General features: G+C 47.9%; 1 protein-coding gene across 1 annotated transcript; it reads left to right on the top strand.

Moving 5' to 3' along the window:
* The first annotated feature begins 10,206 nt into the window (after positions 1-10,206).
* Positions 10,207-13,626, top strand: LOC103641473 (Stress responsive protein). Its single transcript, XM_008664822.3, has 3 exons — positions 10,207-10,445; positions 12,861-12,980; positions 13,255-13,626. The coding sequence occupies exons 1-3, from the start codon at positions 10,338-10,340 to the stop codon at positions 13,576-13,578; spliced, it is 552 nt and encodes a 183-aa protein (XP_008663044.1). The 5' UTR covers positions 10,207-10,337; the 3' UTR covers positions 13,579-13,626.
* The last annotated feature ends 5,893 nt before the right edge of the window (positions 13,627-19,519 follow it).

Raw genomic sequence — 19,519 nt, 5'->3', positions numbered from 1 at the left:
AGGAAAAAACACGGCTCCGTGCCGAAAATACATACATGTTGAGGCCCCGACAGCCACAATGAATAGACACCGGCATTCAAGGTGCCATTACAAACGGAACTCCGGTTCCACCCCCGCGGGTATGAACAACCTCCACACCGGAGAGCCTGCGGGGCGACAAGCTCCGGGCGACTCGCCAGCGACCTCTGCAGCAGCAGCCATGGTCCCAGGACGGACGCAGCCACCGAAAGGCTCTCGTTCGCGTCCCCACTCAAGGGACGCGAACCAGACATTAAAGCCAAAGAGCCGGAGGTCGGTCCGTAGGCGGCGCTGACGGCCTCGACGGCGGAGAAGCTTTCTCCAGCTTCCACCACGTCAGCACCGACGACAGCGTCCGCCTGTCCACCAACGCCGCACCAGCGAGCGCAGGCCGCTCCAAAGCGCACTAGCAGGTCCTCACTCCCGTCCTCGCCACGAAAGCGAGGACAGAGGACAGAATGTTGCATCCTAGCTGGGCAGCAACAGTTCGCCTTCCTCGGCATGGCTGGAGGACGCCTCCTCCGCAGAGCTAGAGGGTGGTTTCGACCACCAGAAGCTGGAAGAAGAGGTGGCCAGCCGACTCGTGCGGGAGGTAGAGCCCCGGCTCACCTCTCAATCCGCCCCAACAAGGATGATGAAGATCCTTGAAGCTGAGGGCGGGGCAGAGGCCGTAGCCCAGCTCGCTTCTCCCCACCATCGAACTGGTGGTCACCGTCTTGGGTGACCACCGGCGAGGGGATGCGGTCGGGCTGTCTGATGAAAATCCTTGAAGTCGAACGATGGCTGAAAGGTACCAACTTCCGCGAAGTTGCGTTCCTCCAACGACGACAAGGCGGAAGAACCGCGGGCGCTCCCCATCCGGGGGCTCGGAAGGTGAAAGGACGCGAGGCATGAAGGAAGTGCGAGGACATGGTTGCCTTCCAAGGGGGTCACCCTCCTTTTAAAGGCAACTCTCCCCACTTGTGTCCTCAGCCGTCGCGGGCTGAGTCTTCTCCAACACGCTCCAAGGTCCTCCCCCTACGACACGGGGGCTGGGCCCCACGCGTCATGCAAGCGGGCCCAAGGCGGAAGAAGCCAAACCGCCGCGCACGGTGCGCGTAACTGCCCAGCGGTTACAAGCGCTTCTCCACTTTTGCCTAGACCAGTGGGTGAAACAGCGGACTGCCATGTAGGCAGCATGCAACCGCACCAAGGGGGCGCACCCTTTCGACTTCGACGCGTCCAGCATGGAGGCCCAGGCCCACACGTCATGTAACCGGCGTGCCGGTTACTACGTGCGAGAAACTGCACCGCCACTCGCGCCACTACCGCGCCTTCTCGACTGCGGAACCAGTGCCGTGACTCGAGGCGACCCTGCGCATGACCCGACAGTGCCGACCGAGCACTTCGGTCACGGGTCAGCCAGCCGCGGGAGAAGGCGCGACGGTCGATACAGCCAGAAGTGGGCCGGCAGTAATGGCGGTGGCAGGCAGGCGGAAGCAGCCGCCAAGTCGTCAGCGAGCTCGCGTCCCCTCCTGGGACAGCGAGAGAACCCTCTCCCACGGCGTGAAGACGACGCGCCCGTGTTCCGTTCCTCGAACGGCTCGCGCACGCACAACGGCTGCCCCGCGAACCACTCGTCCCGTCGCATTAACTCTGCGGCAGGACAGGCGGCACCTTTGGCAGGTGAAGCAGGCGACGCTTCACCTCCGCCATAATGACCGCGTCAAAAAAGGTGTGCCACGTCATTCGATTTCGTATCCTTTTCCACTTCCTCTTTCTCTCTCTTGCCACAGGGACCGGGAAAGGGGATACTCCGAAAGGGATCCTTCTCCGCGAAGGAAACGAGCCCCGAGCCCCCCTACTGATCAGAGGTTCGAAGGCTGGCCCCTCGGAAGGGTTCAACAGCCGCCTCAGAGCACTCGGGCTCCGCGCCCACTACTGGTCAGAGGTTCGAAGGCTGGCCCCTCGGAAGGGTTCAACGGCCGCCTCAGGCCACTCGGGCTCCGCGCCCACTACTGATCAGGGGTTCGTAGGCTGGCCCCCGAAGGGTTCGACAGCCGCCCCAGACGCAGAGCGAGGGATGACCCTGGGTACGTTCGATACATAACCAAGGCTCGGGCTACGCTCCCGAGGTACCCTAGGACATTTCCGAGACCGACGGGAACGATTTTGTAACGGAATCCCACCAGAGGGAGGCATCGAGCCCTCGGACCCCGTCAAAAGGGGACCGGGTCCAGCAAATCACCCGCAGGTAATTTTGGAGCGCGCCTCCGGGCCACTAGCCGACCCCTAACGAATGGGGCATGGGCGTCCTCCTTGCAGAAAGGCGACGCAGGGGCGTATGTAAAAAAGCCGAGTCTGTCCTTGACCGTACTCTCGCTCTGTGCGGAGGCTCGGGGGCTGCTCTCGCAAACCCGGCTCCGGCCAAACCGTTGACAACGTCAACATACTAGCCCGAGAACTTGGGACTCGACTATGCACCCGGGCTACGGCCAGTTCGCATGAGGGAACAACCAGACCGGCCGAAGCATCACGAAACGCGCTAAGACCTCGAAGGAGTCAAACCACTCCTCCGAGGCCTCGCAGGCTACACCCGGCGGGTGCGCTCGCGCGCACCCACCGTAACGAAACGCAACCGAGAAAGGCCGGTCCCCTTGCAAAAAAGTGCGACAAAAGCCTCCAAGCGAGTATCAACACTCCATTCGAGGCTCGGGGGCTACTGTCGGGGACCATAATTAGGGGTACCCCCAAGACTCCTAATCTCAGCTGGTAACCCCCATCAGCACAAAGCTGCAAAGGCCTGATGGGTGCGATTAAAGTCAAGGCTCAGTCCACTCAAGGGACACAATCTCGCCTCGCCCGAGCCCAGCCTCGGGCAAAGGCAGCCGACCCCGGAGGATTCACGTCTCGCCCGAGGGCCCCCTCAAGCAACGGACACACCTTCGGCTCGCCCGAGGCCCAGTCTTCGCCAAGAAGCAACCTTGGCCAGATCGCCACGCCGATCGACCGTATCGCGGGAGCATTTAATGCAAGGATCGCCTGACACCTTATCCTGGCGCGCACTCTTCAGTCGACAGAGCCGAAGTGACCGCAGTCACTTCGCCGCTCCACTTACCGACCAGACAAGAAGACAGCGCCGCATGTGTCGCTCCGACTGTTGTGCCGCTCGACAGAGTGAGGCTGACAGCAGCCAAGTCTGGCCTCGGGCGCCATAGGAAGCTCCGCCTCGCCCGACCCCAGGGCCCGGACTCAGCCTCGGCTCCGGAAGACGACGGAATCTGCCTCGCCCGACCCCAGGGCTCGGACTCAGGCTCGGCCCCGGAAGATGACGAACTCCGCCTCGCTCGACCCTAGGGCTCGGACTCAGTCTCAGCTCCAGAAGACGGTGGACTCCGCCTCGCCTGACCCCAGGGCTCGGACTCAGGCTCGGCCCCGGGAGACGATGAACTCCGCCTCGCCCGACCATAGGGCTCGGACTCAGGCTCAGCCTCGGAAGACGACGAACTCCGCCTCGCCTGACCCCAGGGCTCGGACTCAGCCTTGGCTCCGGAAGACGACGAACTCCGCCTCGCCCGACCCCAGGGCTCAGACTCAGCCTTGGCCTCGGACGACGGTCTCCGCCTCGCCCGACCCAGGGCTCGGACTCGACGTCGACCTCGGAAGACAGACTCGACCTCGACCTCGGAGGAGCCTCCGCCTCGCCCGACCTAGGGCTCGGGCCGACCACGTCACAGGGGGAGTCATCATTACCCTATCCCTAGCTCGCTCAGGCTACGGGGGACAAGACCGGCGTCCCATCTGGCTCGCCCCGGTAAACAAATAATGATGGCGCCCTGCGTGCTCCATGACGACGGCGGCTCTCAGCCCCTTACGGAAGCAAGGAGACGTCATCAAGGACTCGACAGCCCCGATAGCTGTCCTTCCGCAAGGCTCCAGCGCTCCTCTGACGGACACGACATCACATGAACAGGGTGTCAAAACCTCTCCGGCTGCCACGATGGCATGTACTTAGGGCTCTAGCTCCTCTCTGCTAGACACGTTAGCACACTGCTACATCGCCCATTGTACACCTGGGCCCTCTCCTTACGCCTATAAAAGGAAGGTCCAGGGCTCTCATATGAGAAGGTTGGCCGCGCGGGAGGACGGGTCGGCGCGTATAAGGCTCTCGCTCTTTCCCATGCGGACGCTTGTAATCCCCTACTGCAAGCGCACCCGACCTGGGCGCAGGACAGCACGAAGGCCGCGGGTTTCCCCTTTTCGCTTGTCTCATTTTCCTCCCTTCGTGCTCCGTCTCGCGCCGACCCATCTGGGCTGGGACATGCGGCGACAATTTACTCGTCGGTCCAGGGACCCCCCGGGGTCGAAACGCCGATAGTTAGTCTATGCAGTCTGGCGAAATTTCAGTCACTTGGTCAGAAACAAATCAAAAAAATTAAATGGATTCATTTCTTCAATTATGGAAAAATGTATCTAAAAAACTACATGTCAACTGGCAGAAGATCCCAAGTTTTTCCTAGATTTTTTGCCTACTCTATCGCCTATATATATAGAGAGAGAGTGTATATTAGGAGCCCTGGGCTTCCAATAACTAAAGGAAGCCCAGGCCAGACAGTGCAATCCGGTCGAGCCGGACCAGGTCCAGACGTCTATAAAAGAAAATCCGTAGTGCTAGGCATCAGTTTTTCACGTCCCATCTCGATTCATTAGCGACGGCGGTTGCCCGATAGCGCGTGCGGCGGTGGACCCCGACCAGTGGCTGCGGTGGCTGCGGCTCCCCGACCTGACATGCGGTGGCGGCGGTTCCCAGGCCGGCAGTGGCGGCCCCCGATCCAAAGGGCGAGCGGCGGCAGCGCCCTTGTGCGGTGGCGACGGTTCCCATGCCGGTGGCCGCAACTCCATTACCTCGACGCGCGGTGGCGAAGGTTCCTCGATCCGCAGTGGGGCCCTTGTGCGGGCAAGCGGCGGCGGCCTCGAAGCCCCGAGGAGGCGGCACTTCCAAGGCCGGCGAGCAAGCGACGCCCGTCGACGTGCGAGTAGCGACGGCGACGCATGAGGCGTGATGTTCGAGCGAGCGACGTCACGGAAGGCGCGAGATGCGCGCAGCGATGATCATGTGTGACATCCTCCGATCCGGCGCAGTTTTCTTTTCGATTATTGTGTTTTATGCCTACCACATGTACTATTTACGCTAAAAACTGTACAATTTTATGCTTGAACACGAAGTTCGTATATCAGTTTACTGCATGCACATTGGAAAGACAATTCCTTAATTTATGATGTTCGTAATTTACGCGCATGCAATGGAAACTCCCACGATTTTGCCATAATTTTTGGATCTGTATAAAAATAAAAAACGCATGCATGCGGCTGCCATGTTTTTCGGATCTGTCATCAAAATAGGATCGTAATAACAACCTACTAGAGCTATCAACCTCTCATTGACTCGGTATTTACGCTTATAATTGAGGGATTTTATGCTCAAAACTTAAGGTTTTTACGCTTCTTTCGGATATGCGTCCACCAGTGAACAACATGCCAGATTTTTTACGCAGTGTAAGGAATTGCATAAATATCTACACCGTGTAGTATAATTTGTTTCAATATACATCATAAACTAGTTCTAATGCGTTTAGCTGCATGACTGTTGGAGGGATCCTATATTTATGAAGGAAATAAAACATTAAATGCGATTTTTTGTTTCTATGCATGCAATTCATTTCCTTTCATTGCATATTCTTTCCATCATAAATTCGCGTGCATGCAGCTGGTAACAGATTTTTACGCAGTATACCCAATTGCATAATTATGTACACAGTGTAGCATATTTAGTATCACTATATATCATAAAATAATAATTACGAGTCTAGCTGCATTGCTGTTGCAGCGATCCTAAATTTATGGAGGAAATAAAGCATTTAAAATAGAAACTGTCACACATATATTTCCTAAATTTACGCGTATGCAAGGGAACGTGTTTGACTCATGCATGCATTTTGCCATAATTTTTGGATCTGTATAACTGCATGCATGCGGCTGCCATGTTTTTCGGATCTGCCATAAAAATAGGATCGTAATAACAACCTACTAGAGCTATCAACCTCTCACATTGGCTCGGTATATACGCTTATAGTTGAGGGATTTTATGCTCAAAACTTAAGGTTATTACGCTCCAACCCGGATATGCGTCCACCAGTGAACAACATGCCAGATTTTTACGCAGTGTAACGAATTGCATAAATACCTACACCATGTAGTATAATTTGTATCAGTATATATCATAAACTAGATTTAATGTGTTTAGCTGCATGGCTGTTGGAAGGATCTTATATTTATGAAGGAAATAAAACATTAAATACGATTTTTTGTTTCTATGCGTGTAATTCATTTCCTTTCATTGCACATTATTTTCATCATAAATTCGTGTGCATGCAGCTGGTAACAGATTTTTACGCAGTATATCGAATTGCATAATTATTTACACAGTGTAGCATATTTAGTCTCAGTATATATCATAAAATGGTCCTTACGCGTTTAGCTGTATGGCTGTTGCAGCGATCCTAAATTTATGGAAGAAATAAAGGATTTAAAAATAGAAACCGTCGCACATATCTTTCCTAAATTTATGCGCATGCATTGGATCGTGTTTGACTTATGCATGCATTCCTTTTTTTGCGCTAACAGACGTGGGACAGGTGGCGCACCCGACAGCCTGGTTGGACGCGCTAAATTGAACCAGTTTGCAAAGGTGGTCGGCCTGGGCTTCCTTTAACTATTGGAAGCCCAGGGCTCCCGTTATACCTGCCCTATATATATATATATATATATATATATATATATATATATATATATATATATATATATATATATATATATATAATGTACAAGCTTGTATCAGCAATCTATTGGCCTCATGCCTCTAGATGTAGCCACAGACGCAACAAAGTTAGTGGGGGAATCCATTCATTGTATTCTCAGGAAAGGAATGGTCCAATCCACCTAATACTATTGGAAAGGGTTATTTTGCATTGATTGGTGAAAATCCAAACTCCCTTTTGGATGTTACTGAGAGTTTATCAAAGTCTCTCTCAACAAATTGTGCTTCTTTTGCTCCACTTGTTTACATCTTTCATGTCATGGCTCTGCAGAGACTCAATGACCTTAATAGACAGATTAAGGCATTTTATTTTTTACTTGAAGATGATGCTTGCAAATAGATAATAAAGATATAGGAAATACTCAACTATTAAAGGAATCTTGCAGCCTGGAGGCTACTAAATTGATGAGTTTTATGATGAATTATGTGAAGCTATTATCTTCAAGAGAAAATGGCCCTTTTGAACACTCCAAAAGTCCTACCCAATCTGAGTCTGCAAGGTTTCTGAAAACACTATAGATGTCTTATATAGATGTAGACAGAAGCCCAGGATTGTGCAATTTTTTTCACACTTGTTTTAGCTTAACGTAGCCTTTTTTGGAACTGAGATATGTGCAATACTTTTCCTTTGAGTGAACAATGGCAACAAATTGACCATATTTATATGGAAATATATGTGATGTAAAATGATTACTTAGACCAAATATTTTTTCCGCACCTTGATTCTTCTTTTCTTAGCCTAATAAAGTTGTTTATTGTTTTGTTTATCTGTTGGACTACAACAATCGTGAAAGGGCAATCCAGAATGTTTGCTAAATGTATGACCTTTTGCTATATTAATTTTATCTTTTTGACTGACTGATCATCGACATATGTGACATTAATGGCAGTTCAATGCACACATACATTTTTTTAGGGAAAATACAGTAGGGGATCCCCTATTGTGCAATTTTTTTATTATAGAAGGAAAGAAGAGAAAGAGAGTTACAGGGAAAAAAGACAAAACCTATACAGTGGGGCGAAACCTGTACTGTGATATGTGTAGTACTTTTCCTTTAATGTTGAAGGTAGTCTTAAGGCAAGTTCATGTACGGGAATTCATCTACAGGATCACGACCCTACGAACAAGAGGGCAGCCGTTAGGATGCAGGATAGTCAATTCTGCATCAATGTTTGACTGAAAGTCTAAAAAACAATTGATCAACAGATCAATGTGCCACGATCAGAATTGAACTATTTTAATTCCTATATAAAAAAGCGATGGCTCATCAAGTTCATGATTAGGAGAAGGAAACGACCTGGTGAGCGATGTTATGTATGACAAGAATGGGGCGAGTGTACTGCATTAACCCATGGTCTTTGTAATATGCCTTCAGATAAGTAGGTAGAAGTGCAGTGTGCCAATCATTGGCAATGAACACCAAATTTCCATCTTAGTAGCACACACCACCACAGGGAACATGCCAAGGAACCTGCACGGTATGCAATAGTCACATATATAATAACAAAACAATATTCTAGTACAGAATATGCAGAAATGAGTAGGGAGAAATCAAGATAATAAAATTCCATTTGAGCAAAAGTTGAGCACATTAGCCCAATTATGTTGCTGTTGAGACAACTGCTGACAGTAATATCAATCAGTCTATAGTTGGCACCCAATGGCACTGCAGGCTTGGCACGCTTCTTTGTCAAGGGGTACAATCTAGTCCAAGCACTACCAACATATGCCTCATCATCGCTGTAATCAAGCTGCGGCGGGACTGCCCTTGGTGGCGGCCATGGTTGCTTAATTCCCCTCACAAGCTTTGCAGAATCAGGACCAAAGCGAGCAATGTACTCCATCATTGAAGCCATCTGTTCCTGCTCCCATTGGTACTGCTTCAGTTGACACTCTTCAAGCTTCAACTCAAAATCCACAACACAGTCATGCCCCTGGAAGTAATTTGCAGGCTCCTCATCATGGGCAGCTAGCAAGCCATCCTTCTTAAACAAACCGACAGAAGTCCTAGCATTCCAGACCAGCATAAGCACGCGGACACCTTCTGTCAGCACACTGCTCTTGAGCAACTCGCCAAAGGTAACATTGCCACCAGGTTTTGGCCTGTTGTTGTCCCTGAGCAAGATAATCTCTGTGTCCACGATCCAGTCCGTGATGTCAACCAATTGTTGAGTCTTGTCTGCACAAAGGCCTTCCATATTTGCACCTGTGCAGTAGCTATTGATCAGAGCATTGTACATCACCACAGATGGTGCCTCCTCGCCCTTAGTCAGCATTTCGTCGAACACCTTCGCGGCGTCCTCCATCCCATCCACCCGGTCCGTCCCCGTTCTGACTCTGGACGACAGCAGGCTGTCCACCATGCCTGTGCTGATGCCCTGGGGGTTCACCTCCACGATGTGCTGGCCTCTCTTCACCACCACGGGTCGCGGAAGAAGACGTCGACGTAGTCGCAGTTGGAGATGATGTAGCCATCCAGGCCCCAACGCCCGCGGATGGTGCCGCGCAGGAACGCCGCATCGGCGCAGGTGGGCACGCTGTTGACCTGGTTGTAGGAGCACATGACACTAGCGGCGCGGCCGTCCTCGACGCAGGCGCGGAAGGGGACGTTGAAGGTGTCCACCAGGTCCTGTGCCGCCACCACGGCGGGCGGGTTTTTCGGCGAATCGCGGCTGGCGTATCACGGTGGTCGTGCGGGGTTCGCGGCGTACGGGTCGGGCGGATAGCGGCGGCCGGGGTTTGCGGCGGAGGCAGTTGGGGTTCGCGGCAGCGGCCGGGGTTCGCGGCACGCGTGCGGGCTGGCGCGAATCGCGGCGGACGCGCCTTGCGGTTGGTGGCGGGACGGCGGTCGGGGTCACGCCTTGCTGTTGGCGGCTCGCGCGCGGGCGTGCGGGGCGTGCGGGCGGGGTTTTCGGCGTGCGTGGTTGGTGAGATGTTTGCGGCGGCGAGGATCCCGAAGGGCAGGCGGGCGGAGGGCGAGCGGGGGCGATCTACGCTCTGCGCTTAATAGTTAGTAGAAATAATGCTTTAAAGTCGATTTTGTAGCGCCATTATAAAATCTGATACTACAAGGGTTCACCAACCAGTGAGTGCATTGAAGACCGGAGGCTACCAGCCCAATTGGACGTGCCTGTGCGAACTGCTTGCAGTAGCTGATGACAAATTAAACTGGTGCGTGATTGGTGGATCTTGCCCAGCCCGTATCTGCACCCAATGCTGATTATTGCCCTGGAGATCGGCGTACGTATGCTTTTAAGAGCTGACCAGACTCAATTAACGAGGTACTGATCTGACTATATGTACGGTAACAATAATCTTTTTTTTTATGAGGGACTTGGGTATCCTATGACGACCACACCTGCGCCTTCAAAAGGGTCGAGATGCATGTAACCTCAAACTGCGCCAGTAGCATACCATACCATAGAAGCTGAAGAGACCAAGGACAAGGACGACCTGCCTTGCATGGCGCAATCGGTGAAAATATTGTGTAAGGATGGCTTCAACTTGTACGTCACCATTCGTGGCAATAAGGCCGTTCTTGCCCCTGAAGATCCCGACGACGAAATGCAGGTAATGGTATGCACAATCTAGATACTATGTTGTGATTCTCCAACCAATAGATACATCTAAGAAACCTCTTGATACAACACAATATATTTAAGTCTTGTATCTTATTCACTAGAATCTCTCATGATACAACTTATTTATGTGTATTTAATGGTTAAAACTGTATCTAGAATTAAAGAACCGTGTTAGAGACGTTTCTTCGTCAAGATATTATCTCTTGTGTTTTCTTGCACTTACCTCCTTGATACTTAAGATACCAAACATTTATGTGGTTTGTACATGTTTTAACAACGACGACGCTGTCGCAAAGGTGATGTGTGTTTTTAAACAACTGGCCTCTCAGTGACTTCTCCCATGCATATAGCTAGACTAAAATCTAATGATACTATTATACAATCATCAACAATTTCTTATATTTACCGCTCATCACAATTCATTATATTTATGCAGTATGATCACACACTCTATGTACATATCTTTTGTTTGGCTATGTATGCTTTAAATCTCGAGGTATATAGATGGGAGCTGAGTAGCTACGTGTGTTGTTAGCTAGGGCTTGGCTCGTGGCCGGCTTGGATCGGCTCGACTCAACTCGTCTAGGATTGCTAGCTAGCCAAGTTAAGATTTTAGCTCAGCAGTATAATAACCCGAGTCGAGTTAGCTCAACATAGTGTAGAAAAATACCACAAAAAATTTGGTTGGAAAAAGAAAAAAAATAAAAATATACTTTACCGAGTGCCATCTTACAACACTCGACACATAATGGTTTGCCAAGTGTCGGGATTGAGGCACTCGGCAAAGTAGCTACTTTGCCGAGTGCCAAAATCCCGACTCTCGGCAAAGATAACGGCCGTCAGCTATAGACAGCTGCTGACGACCCTTTGCCGAGCGTCGGCCTTCACCGAGTGTCTTCGTGTGCCGAGAGTCTTGCTCTCGGTAAACGTGATCGTTACCGAGAGCAGGACTTTGTCGTGGTCGTTACCGAGATGAGGAATACAATAAGTATGAAGAGATGTTCGTCTTTAACGGTCCAGAGAGAATCAAGCGTGTGGAAAAGAAAATTGATAAGAACTTAAAGCCATACATGCGGAAAAATGGTAGTTCATGAAAAATTGTATGAATCAAATTGTATTTGTTATCATGTATGATCGACTATGAATTGTGGTTGCCAATTAATTTAAAATCTCTCTAGTTATCTATGTGTGCTATTATAATTCATTTAAATTTTATTTGCATATTATTGTTAAAAATTAAATATTAATTCATTTAAATTGTATTTGCATATTTCTGTTAAAAATTAAAATTATTTTCATATTTTTACAACCACAGACGGTTTTTTCTTAGGGTCGGTTTGTGAAAAGGATAGAGCACCACAGGCGGTCCTAAACAAAAACCGCTTATGATACTATTACATCACAGACGTACTGAACCGCCTGGGACATCACATGCGGTTTTCTAACCGAACCGCTTGTGATGTAAAAAGCCTACCGCTTGTATAGAGCTAAATTGTACTAGTGTATGTATTTAATGATATGTGGTCTAGTTTTGTTCAAGAAAATCTCTGGAACAGAAATATAAAATGGATTCGGTGATTAAATTTTTTACTTAGATTAGAAGATATAATAAAAAACAAATAAACAAGATTTTCTCTCTGCCTCCTTTTTCCCCCCTTTTGCTCCTCGCTTTTCCCCTTTAAATTGACGCCTTTTTTATCAACTTCTTCACCTCGTCGCTGTTTCGCTGTTTGCTTTCGATAACTGGTCAGTCAGCTCATTCCGCCAGTCCAGCACGAGACGCGGGAGTGGTGTCTGAGAGGCGTGAAGGAGAGGATGGGTGCCAAATAACACTATCATGCATTATCTGATCTTTAAGTTATCAAAATAATTTTAAAAATATATAATATATTTTTCTAGCCTAAGTTATGAGATTACTTATGAACCAACAAATTTTGAAGAAAAAATTTAGTTTCTACATAAAGAAATAAAAAAAGAAAAATGTTGTTTGGGAACGAAAAAAATAGTTTAGAGGGTTATATGAACATTGTCTATAGGTGATGGTAGTAATTTAGACCTTTTAGAAGGTAGAAATTTTAGTATGCATTTTAACAATAAGTGGTGTGATGTAAAATTAAGGGAACGGATACTTAGGATAATTATGTGGTGAGCGTGGATGGATAATGTAAATGCAAATTTATTTGCTATTTTATATAATAGCATATGTTGGTAATTTATGCAAGTTTTAAGGGGTTAATTTAGATTATTGTCCAGAATAAAAGATGTCCGTCATAATATATTGCCTTGGTGGGGTGCAGTGTCTTTTATAGAAAATAGAATAGTAAATGGAAATTGTTATCTTAGTCTACAGAATAATTTGATTTGTATGTAGTAGTAGTACTAATAATATAGTGTAAGTGTACAGGAATGGTTCAAGGACTACTCCAGGGTAAGCAGTGTGACGGATGACAACGGTCAAAGGGTGTTCGCGCTGGTAAACAAGGAGACGCAACAAGCCATGGTAAACAGAAGGGACGAGCAGGAGGTAATAATTAATACAGGGTCGTCATACATGCATGGTCGCTGTCAGGATTATTTTCTCTAACTCAGGGAGTGTTTGCTTACTAGAGACTAATTTTTAGTCCCTCCATTATATTCTACTTTAGTCTATAAATTGTAAAATACGGAAACTATAACTCTATTTTTATTTCCGTATTTGACAATTTAGTAACTAAAGTGGAATAAAATAAAGAGACTAAAAATTAGTCCCTAAAACCAAACACCCCATCATTTGCTTCTCTGTGTTACGGATCGACCAGGTGCAACTTGTTCCATATTACAAAGATGACGACCGTGTGGATATCTCCATGCTTTGGACAGAGCTCCCAGAGGACCACGGCGACGGCTTTCACCAAATTGCAGCGCTCAAGAACACATATGAGGCCCTGGACGGGCTAGGCGGCAATTGCAAAGAGGGGACGATCGTTGGGATAGATCCTACGCATTATTCATATCTCGGAACTGTTAATAAGAATCAGCTGTGGAAGATCGTTGATAAAGGGACCGCTAGGCGCTTGACCAAAGAGCTAGGACTAGGAGGAGCGCGTCTAAAAAAGTTGGCTCCCATTTCTTTACGTAACTAATAAAACTTCACAATATAATAAAATTTATGCTCTGTGTTGTGCTAAGTATTTGCTACTTTTACCGAGTCTATGCCACTAAAAATAAGGGCCTATTTTTTGACGGCATGTTCATGGCTGTCCAAAGTAGGCATTTTCATAGCAAGAAAAAAATTGGAAAAAAGTAAATTTAAAAGTAATTTCAACAGCAATTCATATATACCAGAAACAACTTTATTTGCCGATTGTCTGAAGCACACGGCAAAGGTTAGAAAACACTCGGCGAAGCCTTTACCGAGTGTGACACTCGATAAAGAAGGCTCAGTGAACTGTATAACGGCAATGTCTTCTTTGCCGATTACTTTTTTGTCGGACAAGATTTTGTCGAGTGCCACTTGATACTCGGTAAAGAAAAATCACCGTAACGGCGCCAGATGACCGCGATGGAGACTGTGACGAGTGCCACGGGGACACTCGCCAAAGACTCACACTTTGCCGAGTGTCTACTATACTAACACTCGGCAAAGGAGCTTCCTGTGGGCCCTTTTGCCGGTTTCTTTGCCAAGCGTATTAGGTGGCATTCGACAGAGACTCCCTCTTTGCCTAGTGCCCATCGAACTAGTACTCGGCAAAGGATCACCAGTGGACCTCTTTGTCAGGTCCTTTGCCGAGTGCACTAGGAGGCTGAAGCGCCCCAGATCCTCTGGGACTCAAATGTGATACAATTACTAGTCCCTGGAGGCTAGTAAACACATTTATACAACAGATGATTACAGATCTGCTTAAACGAGACAAACCTATAAAGGTGGCGATCAACTTTAAGAGTTGGTCCACAACTCAGGACATATCATCAGAGTGGGGCTGAAGTAGCCCAATATACGCAGCGAAGCAAATCAGCGGTCCAACAGCCACATGCAAGGTTGGGAACAGTCGTAACTCTTACCCGCGAAATGGGGAAATTAGATATAATGCATGGAATATGTGGAGCTCAGGGTATTTTGCAGAAACAGCAATATTTTATGCAGGGTTGTTTTGTAAAACATTTTGTATTTTTCAAAGCGCATCCTCTACCGAAAGAGCAGAAAGTTTTTCAATATAGAACAAAATCCCCTGGACTAAACCATCCAGGTATCTCAGCAATTTCCCACTGGTTTTCATTTTCAAAAACAGCTACTGGACTTCCCGTCCACCATAGCTCACGGCTCAACCGCCGGACCTTTTAAAAATCACTTTTCTCAAAAGCACCCTTTTTTTAAAACAAAACACTAATTGCCATACCACACCAAACTCGTCCATTCCTGTGGACACAGACTATTCGAATAAGTTTGAACTCTGCGTAGAGGGGTACACTTTACCCACTAGTTCGGCTCTGCGATCTCATGGCCAATGAGATCCGAATCCGAATCTCTTTCTTTCCTTGCACGTCCTAACCTTATCGGTTATACCGGAAGGAGTCAGGCCACCGCCATGTCCAAACCGGACAAAACATTCCCCCTCCTTATCCTCCCGATGCTCCCCAACCTTCATAACCCTGGAGTTTGAACCGTACGAGTTCAGATTGAGTGACTGCCCACACAGTCTCGAGTGGTTGTACTTATCATGAGTACAGGTAGTGAAGGATGACAAACCGGTCCTTATGTGAGGGGACAATCCTTCTGCTCACACCTAAACCAGCTGAGCCATCACCTTAGGCCCTCCCCTAAACCAGGGAGTCCCTGATCATCCCTACTCAAAGGTGATAAGGGTGAAAACCCTTCATCATACACATTTTTAAAAGCATTTTCTTTTGAAAACTCACACCTTTTCTCAAATCATTTGTAACAAATATATCAAGGATTGATTGCGGCAAGCGGCTGGGTGGCCATAATAACTTGTCTCAAAATCATATCATGCATAAAATAACAGGCTGAGGGTTGTGGTTGAAAAATCATAGGTAATTTATGCATCAAAGGGATCCAGTGAGCTTGTCGTGCTTATCCGGCGAAGGGGGAAAGGGAGCTCGCGGAACTGGCTTCTAGCTCCACTGACTGGTGTAGACTTGCAGATCTGGCCTCCACGAGACGGCACGAACGCTCCGATAACTATGCAACATGAATAAGTAAACATACAAACAAGCAAGTATGCCAACAAATATTTAGTATAGTGGTCAGAATAGCGATATATAGATGGGTAGAGTCTTGAGTAGAATCTGTGTCATGTGGTGTTGAGATACTACTAGTGGTGGAGCGGAGGTGCTTACCAGGAGGGTGGACTGGAGGCGAAGCGACACTATGTGTGTAGCCGATAGAGCGGAGTTACTGAGTGGGTGGGGTGTTTGCCTTGGCTGAGGGTGTTGAGTGTGTGTGGAGAGGGAGAGGGTAGCTGGGTGTATTTATAGCTGAGTGTATGTGGTGTAGCATAGTGAAGTTCACTGTTGGTGAGAATAATGACGAATGAATCGTCTGACTTAGTATGAACAGGATAGTTATAGGCAGAATATGGGACAAGAGTATTTTAGGAGTTTTCTCGAATATGAACCATGCTCAAGGGATGACATGGTTGGATAGGGAATAGTTTATAAGAATTTAGAAACGAGAATTATTGGAATCTGAGTTTGGAAGCCTGGTTCGAAGGAATCTCAAAGTTAAGCGTGCTCAACTTGGAGAAACCTGGGATGTGTGACCAGATGGGAAGTTCCCACTGGAAGGAAAATTACAGTCACCGGAGTTCATATGACTGAAATATTGGTTTGGCTGGTCTTAGGTGGACAAGACAGCATGACGGATGAGTAGTTGAAATTTGGGGTGATCGGATGATCAACAAATAGTAACGATGAATAGTGACGACGAAAAGGTTGACATAGATATCATCGATGAATAGTAACGATAAATAGTAATGATGATGAATAGTAACGATAAATAGTAATGGTGAATAGTGACGATGAACGAACGATGAACGATGAATAGGAACTATGAACGAACGAACGAACGATCGAATGATCGGACGAACGAACGATCAGAATTTCAGCAGCATAACGACAGGACAAAGATTATTTGGAAGAACGATGAATAGGAACTATGAACGAACGATGAATAGGAACTATGAACGAACGATGAACGATCGAATGATCGAACGAACGAACGATTGGAATTTCGGCAGCATAACGGCAGGAAAAAGATTATTTGGATGAACGAACGGACGAACGATCGAACGATCGAACGAACGGACGAACGAACCATGAACGATCGGACGAACGAACGAACAAACTAAGAACAGGGGGACGAACGATCGAAGAACGACCGAACGATCCTTGTGCTAGTGTGTGCTTGTGTGGAACATGGAGTGGGTGTGTGGGGGGGGGAAGAGAGTTGCCATGAAATGGCTTGGGGTGGGATGAGAGGAGACCCTTGCCCCTCTATTTATAGCCATGGTGGGGGGATTAGGGGGAGGGATGAGAGGATTAATGGGAGGATGAGAGGATTAGTGGGAGATTAGCATGGATTTGTCTTATATGAGTGAGATTAGCTTGTAGAGCTCACCGTATGACACCGGAGGCATACGTATACGTATGAGCATGAGAAAAGTTATGAAGAAAATATTTGTGGGGACTTGAAAAATGATTCGAAGGTATTTCTTAGGAAGAAAATACTTGGAGATATATTGGTGGAATATCTGGACAGTAGTTCTGGAAAGAATTTGAGGGGGTCACTAAGGAAATATCTGGGTAGTATTTTTGGAATGAATTTGAGTGGGATCACTGGGGAAATATTTGTAGGATATTTGAGGAGGATTTTGGAGAGAATATAGACCTCTATATTTTATTTGTTGATATCAACTTGCAAACAACCATTTTGAAATGCAATTTGAAATTCATTTTGAATTTTGAGAAAATTTCAAGATTTGAATTTTTGGGATGCTACAGAGGCACTCGGCAAAGGTTGCTTCTTTGCCGAGTGCTATAATATTTACACTCGACAAAGTATCTCTTTGTCAAGTGTTACACTCGGCAAAGTGACCAGCATATCCCTTTTTATTTGTTTTTATTATTCCATCCAAACAAACAAAAGTTATATCACATAATCATCACATATACATCACATATATCACATAATCATCACAGATATCACATATACATCACATATCCCACAAAGACCATAAATCTCATAAAATTAAACAAGTTCGAACATGCCCAAGATTAGAACCGCCAGGCGAGTGCGTGGGCGCGCGGGGCACGGGCGGATGACAGGTGGGCTAGGAGGTCAGTGGCTCGGGGTTGGCAGGCGGGACTGACCGGCCAGGCCCAGCGGTAGGGGCACGGGGTAGGGGCAGTCTGGGCGGTCGGATCTTAAGTGGACGGTCGGGATTGAGTAAGGTTTATTTGAAACAGAACTGTCCAATCCGAGATGGACGCCTAGGATTAGACGACCTGCCCTGACCGGCTTTCCCTGGCCGCCAGCGGCGGCGTCCCCGTGACCGTGGCGAGGGCTCGCTAGAGACGAGGGCGCGCTGGGGATCCCAGAGCGACAATAAAGGCTCGGGGAGGTCAGGGGGAGTGTGGTGAACATGAATGCTAGGACAGCACTGACACAGGGGCACTAGAGGGTGGCGGCCCACGACGAGGCAGTTGGGCGGCGGCGCTACCTCACTTCGGTGAGGAATTGCAAGCAACAAAGAATAGGGAAGCGAAAAAGAGGGGGCGGGGTAGGTTGGTTACCTCAATGGGAGCCTCGGGGACCTCTGGATGGCAGTAGGGGCATGGCGGTGGCTCAGGTCAACGGTGGTGGCACTGCGAGAGTGCGGAGGACGACAGGTGAGCGCGGGCAGGGGAAACCAGAGGGGGAGGGAGTTAATTGGGGCATGTACCAAGCTGTGGACGTCAAGGCGAAGCTTACCGAGGCAACAGTCACGATGGGGCCTGAACGTCGGCGATGGAACAAGCTCGAGTCTACGACGAACGCGCGGCAGTTCTTCCCTGACGTGCGCATGGCGCTAGGCTCGGGTGGGGGCTCTACGGACGTGCGAATGAGGGAGGGAGAAAGTGAGTGGGGCTCTGGAAGCTAGAAGTGGCTGAGGGTGAGGCGGTTGCGGGCTTGGCGCATGACGTGGGCATGGAGTCCTCGGCGTGCGCACAAGGTGTGAGCGAGGACGGTTGAAGGGGACGGGGCTGACAGGTGGGGCCAGGGCGTTAGCGGGCCAGAATGGGTGATCGAGCAGCGCGCGCTGACTGGGTGGGTCTATGGGGCATAGGGAGAGAAGGTAGTAGGCGCGCGAGTGAGTGGGGTGGCGCCGACACGGTAGTCCCACCGAGTAGAGAGAGTGTGTGGAAAGCGGGCACGCGGGAGGGGGAAGTTGGGCCGACTAGGCCAAAAGGTCGAGGGAGAGGAGGCTGCGGGCTTGTTTAGGTTTTTCTTTATTCTAGATTTTGTTTCCCTTTTATTTTTATTTTCTCTTTTGAATTCAAATTCAACCATGCCACAAATTCAAATTTGAACACCTCAAGCATATGCATAAAACAAAATTAAAGTTTTGCGGTTCAACTTGATGCAACAATTCCTTGTTTTTAGATATGCGTTTCTTTATTCATGTATCTAGTTTTACCTTTCTTACCTAGTTTTGCTTTCAATTGTTTTGTTTTTCAATTGATATGACATATCAATTGCATAGCATGCATACTAGGTGAATAGTATAGTAAGATTGCTCGATTTAAATTCATATTCTTGGAGCAAAACCTACATGTTTTTAAAATGACAAGTAAAGCATGTCACATAGCTTAATCAAACTCCTAAATAAATTGTATTCATGCTTGTCTTCCAATTGATATCTTACAATTAGTATCGTTTTCAATTATATGTGACAAAGTTTAAATTATAGGTAATTTGCCCCTACTAAGTATCACCTGGGTAATGCTTTCATGACATTAACCTTTCAAGTAGTATCTTAACCTTAAAAGATCAAGTGTGTGTCTCCTACAAGTATTTAAAACTTG

This window comes from Zea mays, chromosome 10, assembly GCF_902167145.1.
Source record: "Zea mays cultivar B73 chromosome 10, Zm-B73-REFERENCE-NAM-5.0, whole genome shotgun sequence".
Taxonomy (NCBI): domain Eukaryota; kingdom Viridiplantae; phylum Streptophyta; class Magnoliopsida; order Poales; family Poaceae; genus Zea; species Zea mays.
This window is presented reverse-complemented; position numbering and strand designations above follow the sequence as displayed.

Bases quoted from the DNA above. Each gene is read 5' to 3' on its own strand.
- LOC103641473 (XM_008664822.3), top strand. From the start codon at position 10,338: ATGGCGCAATCGGTGAAAATATTGTGTAAGGATGGCTTCAACTTGTAC. The intron at 10,446-12,860 runs GTAATGGTATGC...GTAAGTGTACAG, and splicing joins ATCCCGACGACGAAATGCAG to GAATGGTTCAAGGACTACTC. The intron at 12,981-13,254 runs GTAATAATTAAT...CGGATCGACCAG, and splicing joins ACAGAAGGGACGAGCAGGAG to GTGCAACTTGTTCCATATTA.